This window comes from Lepisosteus oculatus, chromosome 3 (assembly GCF_040954835.1).
Source record: "Lepisosteus oculatus isolate fLepOcu1 chromosome 3, fLepOcu1.hap2, whole genome shotgun sequence".
Lineage (NCBI taxonomy): Eukaryota > Metazoa > Chordata > Actinopteri > Semionotiformes > Lepisosteidae > Lepisosteus > Lepisosteus oculatus.
The window spans coordinates 17,925,364-17,938,259 of record NC_090698.1 but is presented as its reverse complement, the minus strand read 5'-3'; the positions used below and the strand labels follow the sequence as shown (position 1 = coordinate 17,938,259).

Here is a 12,896-nt window from a genome sequence, read left to right as displayed (position 1 = left end):
CAAAATATGTTCATTTTTTATATTTTATTTTTCTAACAAACAAAATCATATGGACAACTGTTGATTTTTATTTAGAATTCACAGTTCTAATATATAATTAGGGAGGTACCCATCCAATTTGGAATCACCACTTGTGTGTTTTTTCACTTATGGCTGTTGTACATGCTAAAGTTTTCCTGAATAACAATTTAAGAGCATCAGTGCACAGTAACAAACCCAAAAGTAGACTTTTAAAAGATAGGCCACTGTTTGTCCCACATCCAATTTCCTAAATCTATTTAAGTCATGCATCTGTAATTACTGTTTCCATTCTTTATATCTTTGTGTATTTCATTGTTTGTTTTATTTATTTTTTTAAAGATGATTTCATTCCTGTTTTCAGGAACAAGGGTGCGTTCCATTGGTGTATCCTTATTTTTTATTGGTCCACACTTTTCCTTGTTACTGAAAAGGGACAAATAAAACATGGTTTCAGATAAAGATTATAGCCCACGTCCCAGGGCTGCCAGCATACAGTAAGACCAATGAATCATAATGTCACAGGGTTCAGAAAAAAACAACAACAATTCTGCTGTTTCTCTTGTAAGGGAGAAAAGGCTTACTGGAGGGTCACAACAACACCTCCCATACCAAAAACAAAATTCATGGGAGAGCATGAAAACAGACTAACCGATGGCCTTCCACCTTAAAAAGTAAAACTTTTTAAACTCACTTGTCACTTGAAGGTTGAACAAAGAAATACTGTAAGACAAACCCTGGGCAGGGCAGGAGTGATCTGGGACACCCTGGATTCTGAATTTGCCTCTCACACACAGGTTTGGAAAGGAATGTTTGGTAGGTGCCAACCCCTATCTCATTTCACTTCGAGAAAGACCCTTACCCCAGGCATGGTCTTTGATCAATGATAAGAAATATGTGTTAAGTTCTACTGCTAATTTGCACCTCCCACTAAAACCACTGCTGCACATTAAGAGAAAAAATCAGTACAGACAAATTTACTGATCCACGTACATTGTGACATGCATTTTTTCAAATAAATCATAATATATTTCTCCTTAAATTTCAGATATGATGTATGGAAAACAAAGTACATTTCAATAGCAGTAATAATTTATTCACAGTTATACTTTACCACATAATATCCCAGAAACAGCATTAACAATTTAAAAAACAAGAGAGACATATGTACATCAATGTTTAAGAACATGTGACTATACAAATTACAATATTTTGACACAGTGCACATTATCCATTTTTCCATTATGACTTGTAATCTTTTCTTTTCTAATCCTGATGTAAGACAGTGTTGATCAGCTTCTAGGTATTGACAGACCTAAGGGGGGAGTCAGCAAGGTTTAAAAAGATTCAATAATGTTGGTTTTCAGCATGTCCTGTTAGTCTGGCAGTGAAATATTCATAAGCTGCCCTAAAAAAGGAGTTCACAGGTGACTCTTTACTTTCTTTCATTGCTCTATTTTTTTTATTAAAACGATGTTGCCTATTTATCAATCATATACGTTTGTATTAACATAGACACTGGATTGCTTCAGAGAGGGGAAGTTCACACACTGTATTATTCTCTCATTGTGCTTGAAGAAGCTCATCTCATTTACTTACCTAATGGGAACTTTGATTAGCAACAATCTTTAAAAAAGGGAGAATAATGGAAACTCCATTATTTCTAGACCTGTGATACGGTGGAAAAGCAAGACATTTTAAATGTGAGAGGTACAATGCGTTGATACTACAAACTCATTTTTGTTTATGTACACTGAGCAGAGAAGGCCTAAAAAAATAGAATTTCTTAAGCTGAACGCTGCCTGGAAACAGAGAAAAAACAGTTTTGAGCTCTTCACACTGGTACATTTCAAGTGTCATTAAATCTAATGTGAATATACTTGATTTTTTACATTGTATTTGCACAACACTTGAGAGATGTAAATGCATTTTCACAAGTATTTTCCATTCCTAATTTAACAGATTAGACCCAGACAGGCACTTATTTCTGAAATCTGACAAAAATAAACTTAATAAATATGAATATATTTTTCCACACTTTTAATCTTCTTTGTAACAAATCAGAATCAGAAGATTTATTCTGCTATGCATAGGAAAAGCAGGCAGTTTGTGGAATAATGTTGCCATCAGAATTGATCTGTGTCACATAAAAAGCGAAACAGTAGAAAAGTTTAAAGTATTAATTTTCTTACACCCCTTACATCTTACATTTAAAAATGAAACCAAACTGAGGATTGATTGTTCTTTCAGTCCACACCCTTGGTTTGGTTAACCAAGTGCAGCAGCTGCAGCCTCTTGGACAGCCGACCGTCATTATTAGTTCTCATAGAGAGGATTGTTAAAATTCCCCACTGATCCGTAGTCAGTGTCGTCCAGAAGCCTGCCATATGTAGCACGCCTGCAATGCACATAATCACACAGACGTCAGACATATACTTTCCCAGTCAGCTCTTCAGTGTTTACTGCTTCCATTTTTTTTTAGGTGAGACATGCTGATTCTGCCAGTGACATTATAAAAAAGACATTGACATTATAATATTGAAAAATGGCATTTGAAAAATAAAGATTTAGTAAAAATAGCACTATAGTAATGTTGCTTATTGAATTCTTTTTACTCACTGCCTTTGAATGCTTGAAAATTAGTGGTTTTATGTTTTATTTTCACCCTTTGATAATTGCATGCTACAAGTTCCCAAAATATGGTAATTCCTTTATGTGCTTATTAAAGCCCAATGGCCTTTTCCTTTAAGGGTTTAGGAAATGCAGCATAGTGCTATTAAAATGAACCTTCCTCTTCAAAACATGTATGTGAGCATTGTACACCATGCTCTAAATTTCTTATTTCTCTTGGATCTCAGACACATCATTTCTTTTCCATCCTTCCTGTAATCTAATGTTATTTTTTTTTCTGAAAAGAAGTAGTAACTTCGTTTTGCAAAGAAATTACATCATGTTTGACAACTCTGTCAAACAGAAATACAATTTCTGTGTTCCCTAATATGAACACCATAAATGAGCATGTCTTCAATGATCATAATAACAATTTTTATTAGGACCAAATTATGATACTTTAACAGGCACCAACATGAAGCCTAGAAATTGGCGATCATTTGCAAGCTTCCTTTTGCAAATTAAAACTAAATTGTCCTTTGTGTAATTATGCTCGGATGGAAATTGCTGTTGTTGTCAATTACAACATCCATTAACCCCTGTTCTTTGAACCCTTTGGAGGAATAGTGATTACTCATTCTAAACTTATTAAATTGCCACAGGTTCTGTAGCTGATGTTTAGCCTTCAGCAGATGTTGTACATTTGCTTCTTATCACACAATTACTCTGAAAAACAGTGCTCTAAATCTAATACATACTGTTTAATAAATACGTCTAGAAATGGGTGAGTAAATGATAGACTTGACCATCATATTGAACCTGTGTGACTTAAAATATATCTGGCACTCTAATATTCAGTTCAATATGAAGAGGCGTTCATATTTTTACTTACCTCATCTTAAGGTAGTAGGCTGCCCCAAACACCAGAACTACAATAGCGATAACTGCACTCACAATTGCTATTACACTCCCTGGACAAAACATAAGAAAGAAGGTTCAGTGCTGACCTCTACAGAAATCTCCTAATGAAACAAAGCTGTAAGATACTCACTATTGACCCTGTTTCTACTTAGATAGAGTGTACCAACCATTTTGTATGTTATGCAGAAATCATAACAGAAAGCAAGCTCTTTTGCTCATCATCACATTAAAACGGGTATTGCTTTCTCTGAAAACAATGGATGCTGTCCAGTGACATGAATACAGTAAGTCAAGGACAGGTTAATAAGTGTTTGACATTTGTAGCCTGTATTAAAAAACCACAGGGAATCACAGAAAACAATGAAAGGGTTTAATATCAATCATGTAACTGAAACTCAACAGGAAGACCAGGACTGGAGGACTAGTGTTTTGGTACTGTGCATTGAAGCTTAAGAGAAACTAAGACAGAGCAGAAAATACAATTCCAAATACATCCACCACAGGGGCAGTTTTTAAAGTTATATTTTGGTAATGCTTTATTTTGAATGAACCTATTTTAAAAACACACCATTGTACCTCCTTCATAAACTCTACACAACACAATAAGACAGTATGCACAAAACAAAACCCGTAAAGCAAAATAAAATTCCACATAAAAATACCAGGACCATTGATACGGAGCTGCATCAACAGAATATTTTTGTAAGCTATCAAGTTCTTAACAGCATCTTCCATCATTTTCACCTGACATCTTTCTACCTATAGCTCTGATCTCAGCTTTATACTGAAACAAGGTACAGTATAACTGCATGCCTCTGATATAATTTGCACAAATGGATGTAAAAGATTATGCATGTTTATGAAGTTTATGAAAGAGTTAATACTGTGTTTTTTAGGCTTTGTCAAGTAAACAGTTAGCAACATTTTACTGGATTCGGTAATAAGACTAAGATACCTATATTTCCATATCCATATCTGATTCAATCCTTCATCTTCTGCAGGATATATTTCCTCCCCTCTAAGTGATAGAATGTTATCATTTTGTGCCCACCAGGGAATAAGCACTACTATGCCCACCAGGGAATAACCACACTCATTCAAGGCCCCTCAGGACAATTCCGGATCACCCAGACAGCATCTTGTACCTCCAGCAACCTTATTTACTGTATCTCTTGCAGTAAATGCCCAGCCATCTACATTGGAGAAACAGGAAGGAGACTCGGAGACCGCTTCAGAGAACACGTCAGGGCTGTGAAGATTAAAGATCTCTCCAAGCCCATTGTTTCTCATTTCACCTCTGACGGCCACGACCACTCTAATCTCTCCGTCTGTGTTCTCAAAGACGGTTTTCCGAACTCATACATCAGAAAGACCACCGAAACTAAAATTATTCTGCAGCTAGGATCACACATTCTCCCTTCTCTTAACGACAGACTCCTGTTCTTATAAATTTTCTCCATTCATTTGAAGTTTCATTTCACACCTCTCTGCACCCATTCTGACTTCACACCTCTTGGTTGGCCTCTCTTTCTGTCCCCTGCTCCCACCTCTCACTCATCCTCCCTCCCGACCTTTGTTCTCCGCCTACTGCCCTGTCTCTCTCACACCTGAAGAAGGCTCCACGGCCAAAACATTGTGTTCTCTTTCTTCTTTTTTTCAGCATGGAATAAACCTATTACTTGTTCCCTTGCAGCCTACACATGCTGACGCAGCTACCCACCTGAACAAGTACTACTATTGCTCTACAGTATGTCCTCTACAGTAAACAGTTGGATATTCCTTCTGCAGATGTTTTTCTGGAGTGTGTGATCTCGGTCTTTGCCACAGCCATGCTGAACACTTAAGACCTTAGAAACTACCCACAATTAAAATGGGTCGATGCAAGCAAGAACAAGGTCTTTCCTAAACCTCAACTCAAATGCTTTCTTTTGCAATTATTACTCATATATTAAAAGATGATGATACACACCTAAGTGTTAGAAATTCTCACCTTACATTCGTGTTCTATTCAGGCCTGTAACTAAACTTTGTGCTTAAAGACTGTTGAGCATACTATTTAACAATCTTTAACACTAAATACGCAATTACTTTACTAGTGTTGAAATTGTTTGCCATTTACTTCCCTCATCACCTTCTAGATATCAATTTGAAATTGTGGAAAGATAAAAAGATGTTTTGAATCCTACATTCTGAAGATTTTCACGAAATAAGTATGCTCTATGTTATTAATTTCCTTACTTCCTCGAGGTGGCCATGTGTGCCATAAATCCTGCCTGTTGATATTAATTTAGACATTTAATGTAATCATTTATTCACAGGTAAGTACCTTAAAGCCAGAGGAACAGGTTAACAGCTGAGGACAGTTTTTGACAATCAGAACTGTCACACCATCAACAAAATGCTCACATCCAATTCAGTGGTTGACATCTCCCTTCTGAGCTACTTTTCATGTTCCTTAGTGATAATTTATTCTGCTTTGCCCTTTTGACTGTTGTCCAGTTATAAGCTACTAATATTCATCCACTGGCTAACATCTTTTGTTAACTCATTTTTAACTGAGTGGAATGTCAGACCAAATGTTAAGCAAAACGAAAAATAGCATAGAACAAGCAATGCAAAAATAGAAAACAATTAGTCTAATTTAGACAGGTCTTGACACTGGCGTCTTTCAAGACATGGCTGGATGAGATCCTTCTAAAATCCAAAAGCACTAGGTGGGCGGAATGATCTTCTTTCCGTTGTAACCTTTTTGATATTCTTACGAAATAAACTAAAAAAGTATAATTGATTTGACAGGCATCAACTAAGAGCATTTTCTTTTGATCGGTGTGCACTCCTACAAAAAAAAATCTATATTTGAAGTGAAATTTTACCAGATATTTGGATCAATGATTAATCACCCTCTCTGGGCAGAGGTTGCAATAAAAAACGCAGCACTACACTGTAGAAATGTCACAACTGTTTATGGAAAAAAACCATAAGGAAGTGAAAAACACAGCAATTTTGCAATTTGGACTTTAACACTTAAAAGGGTTATATGGCATTTTTTATGATAGATAGCCTGCATTAATTCTTTGGGAAGTACATGCTGTACAGTTGCGTCAAGAAAGTGTATCACTGTGCTTTGCTTTTTTCATTATTATTGCTGGTTCATTGTCTCATTCTAGCCATCCACCCACTATAAGAAAGACACATATTCCTGGTGAAGGTCACAGCAACCCAGAACCTATAATTGAGGCAAAGGGCTCTAGGCAGGACTACCTACCTACACCTTGGATATGACACCAGTCATCTCAGGTTACACCATGCATGCACACAGGGGTATTTAGAGACACCACATCCTCAATGTAATTATGAAACACTTTGTTTCTATCTTTCACATTTATACATGAGTTGTTCCAGCTTGATAAAGATATAATATACTTATGGTCTTTCCTGTACACTTTGTGTACAGTGAAGCCTAAATAACCATCTGTGGCCAAAATATAGTTCTAAGGGAACAGATATGAAGAATCAAGACATGCAGTAGATCTGTAGATAAAATAGGATTAACAGTCATGTAAAATATAGACATATGGATACAATGGGATACTGTATGTGCTGTTTGATCCAAACATAAGCTTGTGGGTCAGATATCCAATTCTCTGTTTCGAGCACTGATTCCTGCAGAGATCCTAAATACAGAGCAATGATCAATATGTCTGAGAACTGTTCTACATGTTTTTTGTTAGTTTGTAAAGGTAAAAAATTGCCTCCGTATTACTAGCTTGTGTATAAAAATCAACAAACCCATTGTTCAGACCTTAATCAACAGGTTAACCAAATTGTAGGCTTTTTTTGGGCTTTTGTCTCTCTGATATATGAAAACCCTATGAATATGTTACACCACTAAAAGAAACACCCACAAACAGTACAGAAGAGATCAAAGTAATGTGGTTGAAAATAACAAATCTAGGAATGCATAATGTGTCTATTTTTAAGACACCAGTGCTGAAATATTTCAGATACTTGCCCACCATGAATTGGAATGGATTTTTTACCTGCACTGAGAGCCTCTGGGGAATGTTGTTCATGCTTTTCACCCTGGGCAGTCCCCAGACTAAGCACAGTAGTAGAAGGCGGTCTGCTTGCCATCGTTGTTGCTAAAGATGTGTTAAACACCGGATTTGGGTGTGTTACTGTTGATCGTAAAACTGTGGATGATCCCACACTGGGAGAGTGTGCTGACCCTGCTACTGTGGTGGTAGCTGCCTCAGTAGTTAATGAGGAGATTGCTGCTGAACTGTTAGCTGTTTTTGGAGAGGTTGCTACTGCAAGGCTACTTTCGGAGGTTCCATTGATCATGGAAACTGCTGTAGGGGTGGTAGTCTGTGTTTCAGTCGCAATAGTATTTTCTGTAGGGGAATGTTCTGGTTTTGATGTAATGCTTGAAGAGAGTGGTCTGGTAGACTGTGTCAGAGGCATGCTTGTCAAGTGGGGAAGAGCAGTTGTTGATACATTATCTGGAATTTCAGAAGAAGTGGGTTCCTGTGCTGTAGAAGGCTGACTTGTGGTCACTGACAAATTTTCCGTTGGTCCCATTGAAGGCTGAATAGTAGCTTTACCAACCACCAAAAAACCTTGATTACATAAAAAACACAAAAAGATTATGTTAAATTAACATTCAACATTTATCATGAAACAAAACATAAATCAATGTTTAAATAAGTGAATGGATCAACTTCATGGTTTTAGTCTATTAATAAACTGCTCATCATATTGCAGCACTTTCAGGTTCACATGGGTATGCACCCTCACCACTGCCGCCTCAGGTCAGTCGGATTTTGATATATTCCCCAAAGCAAACTGTATCAGTGAGAATGCCTCTGGCATTGCTCAACAGGGAACCAGCCAGCTGAGCTAAAGGGAGTTCTCCCCTCAGCCCGCCGGCTGCGGTCCCTGCTATACACAGGGAAGGGCGGTGGCATCACCGTGCTGGCAAGCCAGCTCGCACAACCTGTAACGTCAGCCGTTTGCGTTACAATATTTTATATGCAGATATATTTTTTAACCCTATTCATCACAGTAGGGGTAACTACCCACTTTGTAACAACTGCTGTATATCAGAGAAAGATTTTGTCCATAGAGAAAATCCGGGCCTTATAATACTTATTCCTATTCAGGTTGTTTGCAATTTTTCATTAATTGGTGTAATGTCACTTCCCAATTACTTTAACCTAGTCACATCCTAGATACATCACCCAACTGCAATGTTTTTCCTTAAAGATCCTGATTTAAATGATAGAGCTCAGGGTCAAATGACAGATTTTGACTAACATGTCAAATTCTTCCTAACATAATAAATTACCTTTTCATCTCTTTTGGTATATTTATTGATAACACCCTATTTCATTGCACCCTGCAACCTACACACTCAATCTTTTTCTCTTTCCCTATGATCCTGCTTAATTGTACATTAAAATGCCCACATATGCCCACAATTACACCACAATGTGTTTTCTTTCTTCTTGCATGTAACCTTCTTACATTAATAACGTGCGCATTAAACTAAAAATCTGAAACCCCTCTTGTCACTCAGTTTATACATAAATAATTCAGGTACTGTAAAGCATAACATCCACAGCCCAACATGTTACAGTATGATACAATGATGAGAAACATGATTCATTTATTTTGCTGGTACACTGCAGCATGAATGATTATGTTTTGGTGTAAACATTCAAAGTGGGAACTTGCAGTCATCCAAACAGTACTTGGATGACTCTGACTCATAGCAACAGGCTGATAGCAGCAGTGACCTCATGGTTCTGGATCTAAATAAAGAACACACCACAAGTCAGGCAAGGGCCTCAGTTACAGAAAAGTTGAAAATAAGCACTTTTGACTATTTAATACTAAAACACTGAACATGACAAACTCTCATTATGATTAATTAATCCTTTTAAGAATGATATCTAGTGCCCCCACCCCATCCCAGAAATGCAGACAGACACACACACACTAAAGCTATTTTAAAATAAGAAAGTCTCTCTGATATTGTGAGAGTAATTACACCGTTGACACCACCACTTTGGTAAATTCCAGAATATTTAAGTGCCCCAATATAAACCCTGCCTTAATCCTAATCCTATTCTTTACATGAACTGCAAAGCGAATCCTAAAAATAACATAAACGTATATGGTTTTTGGTTCTTGTGCTGGCAGTGACAGTCATCTTAGTGGCTGTTTCTGAAATGGATCTCAAGGTGATGGGGAACTGCACGTGGAGACTGAACTAAGGTAATCAATGACGAGAATGAAACACAATAGCAGTGCGATATGAGCAAATTCCCATTAATGAGTCCTTGATCTTTGTCCTGTTACTCGAAATAGGGAGTTCATTGCTTTTTACTTTTTCCCTGGATCTGTTTTAAAAGGGAAAGCTAATTAATCATTCAGATAATTCTACAATATGAGGATACTGATTATTATTTCTAATAACATAAAGCATAAAGCTCAGTACTCAGCACCTTCATATTCCTATTGTAAATTAAGTCTGGCAGATTTTCTTTCTCCTACGAACAATAAATAGGAAAGCGCTATTCCTGATTTTTTTTTTACTGCCTGTTTTCTGTTCCTATTATGTTAATAAGTTAATTACTGCAACTCTGAAGTCAGAAAACTGCATCTGTGGAAGCTTACGCCACATCCTTATGTATTAGATTTCTTTGTTTAGAAAAATAGTGCCTTATTTTTAAATTATTGGTTTCTGATATATAGTGTAATAAATAACAAATCTATTACTACAGTATATATTTTCTGTGGTCGTGACAGTAGTTGTAGAACTAAAAAAACAGGTAATGCAGGGGAAAAAAAACATTTTTAAAGGTTTGACAATTTGTTCTTCAGTTAATTTAGGATGTCATATCGATATTAATACTGCCCATACTGTACCTGCTAATGCGAAAGTCCTAACTAGCAATGAATCAAGTGTTAATTTTGTAAAAACACATTTTGCAGCTAAAACCTTATGGTCAAATCCCGCGCACTTTAAAAGTGATCCGTACTCTTCAGAGACGCGATCTCGCTTACCATTATGTTTTTGTTTTGCAAAACGTCATTTTTCTTGCTATCAAAAATAACAACACGTTTTATACTGAAACATCAAGCAGTTGTCATTTACTTAATGTCGAATCTAAAAAAAATTAACAAAATGTACATTTACTCGTATCAGAGATCCCAGTCTTAAACGAAGGCACACGCGATTTCAAATGTTTTAATACAGAACGAACATTTATCTTAAGGATATAAGGCTGTTTTCCACTAAGCGCCGTTTTCTTACAGTAATTACAAAAGAGAACACATGTACTGTACCTGTTGTCAGAATAAACGCTGCCAAAGTAATTTTTCGTATCATCTTTCTTGCCTTCTTCCAACTGTTGAGAAACTTGAGGGTGGTTTTTTGAGTCCGCTTCCTAGAATGGATCGAGCTAAAATTAGACTTTCTGCGCGGTCTTGTTGCGCTCACAGTACTGTATTGGAGAGGCAATGATCTGTGATTAGGACAGATGGTTCTAAATAGAGAACAATGAGAGAACGAAGTCACGCCTCTTTCTTGACATCTACAGGGACTCGCAGATGTTCTCCCCTGCAGTGATCACACCCCTCCGTAAATAATGCATAAAAGCAAAATGAGAGAATACTCCGAGGTAAAAAGGTGAATGCTCCTTGCTTCTAAAAAACGACTATTAAACATAGGGCAAATAATATCAATCCTAACAATATATTATAAAAATACATTTATTTCCCTAGCGGTACATTTATGAACGAAACTCCAAGCACTTAACGGAAAGGTGAGACAGGATGACTTTGGATACTTCCCTGCTGAAGTTAATTATGGTATAGGTCATGGTAACACAGGAACTTTACTGTGGCAGATGAAACCAACTTGTAGGCGATATTTTGCCATTATTTTCTCTACTTCACTTTAGTTAGTATATTGATATGTAAATGCAGCATCATAAATGCAGTAATTTATCATTCTTTATGTACTGTACATAACACCTTTTTTTTACTAAGCAACTCAAGGCACTTTTCATACAGAAAACAACAAACTTAAAAAATGTAACATTTATAAATGCTACAAGAACAAATGTAACAACGTGACAATAATATACAGATTAAAAATAATCACAACAACTGGTGTATAATCAAAATGATCAAATGTATCTAATTAACAAGATGCTATATAATATTGTAACGCTTACGGCTGACAGGCACTGTGTAAGAGCCGGCGTACCTGCTCTGGTACGCCGGTTCTTACACAGTGCCTGTCAGCCGTAAGCGTTACACTCTCCCCCGCTTAAATCGCCGTCCTCGGCGAAGGGCTATCCCATCCCACTGCTGACACCAATGTAACGCAACGGGGGCTCAGGTGGGCGCCCTTGCCGCATTAGGTCGGCCCCATCCCAACTGAGGCTCGAACCCGGGACTCCCGCGTCTCTCTGCAGCGACCCAGCCCAGTTGCGTTACATTGGTGTCAGAGCGAGGTGGGATAGCCCTTCGCCGGGGACGGTGGGGGAGAGTGTAACGCTTACGGCCGACAGGCACTGTGTAAGAGCCGGCGTACCAGAGCAGGTGACATCACCGCCCTTCCCTGTGATAGCAGGACTACAGCTACCGGGCTCTCTTTAGCTCACGGGGCTAGGTCTCTGCAGAGAGATGCGGGAGTCCAGGGTTCGAGCCCCGGACGGTGCAGGGCCGACCTAATGCAGCAAGGGCGCCCGCCTAAGCCCCCGTTGCGTTACAATATGTAATCAAACATGGATTAAAGGAGCCTGCTGAGAGAGAATCTCTGCTGAAAAGGGATGGAATTCAAGAGCCTTGGGACACTTACTTTGCACTTCAGTCCTTGAAACAGATTTAAATATGGTCTGGCATACAACAGCAACCAATGCTGTGATGCCAGCACAGGAGTAATGCACACCCGTTTATTGTTTTTTGACAGCTTTCTAGCAGCTGTCTTCCGCACATGTTGCAAGAGAGATACAGAAATGCACATTTTCTTGAACATCCAAAAAATAAGGCACTGGGGTAATCAACTATGCAATAAAAGTATGTATTCTCAGTGTCAAAAATAAAATAAATTAACAAGAATTAGGAATATTACAAAGTTAATGTGAGGAATGTTTAGCATTTTAATATATAATTCAAATAATAAGTCAAAACCAAAGATTGCTCTCAGATTCCTCGTTTCTGACTTAACACTTAAAGTCTTAAAACAATCTATTTGTGTCTGTTATATCCTACTGTATGTTGTATCACTATTAGTGGAATGTTTGTCTCTTTTTATTTGTAATCTCTGATTA

At 37.5% G+C, this 12,896-nt stretch overlaps 1 protein-coding gene across 1 annotated transcript; it reads right to left on the bottom strand.

Moving 5' to 3' along the window:
* Positions 1–1,098: 1,098 nt before the first annotated feature.
* On the bottom strand, positions 1,099–11,094 carry parm1 (prostate androgen-regulated mucin-like protein 1). The gene is made up of 4 exons (XM_015340195.2): positions 10,903–11,094; positions 7,590–8,168; positions 3,521–3,599; positions 1,099–2,416 (listed from the first exon to the last, which is right to left on the bottom strand). Exons 1-4 carry the CDS (start codon positions 10,943–10,945, stop codon positions 2,335–2,337), a joined length of 783 nt encoding a protein of 260 aa, XP_015195681.1. The 5' UTR covers positions 10,946–11,094; the 3' UTR covers positions 1,099–2,334.
* Positions 11,095–12,896: the final 1,802 nt, after the last annotated feature.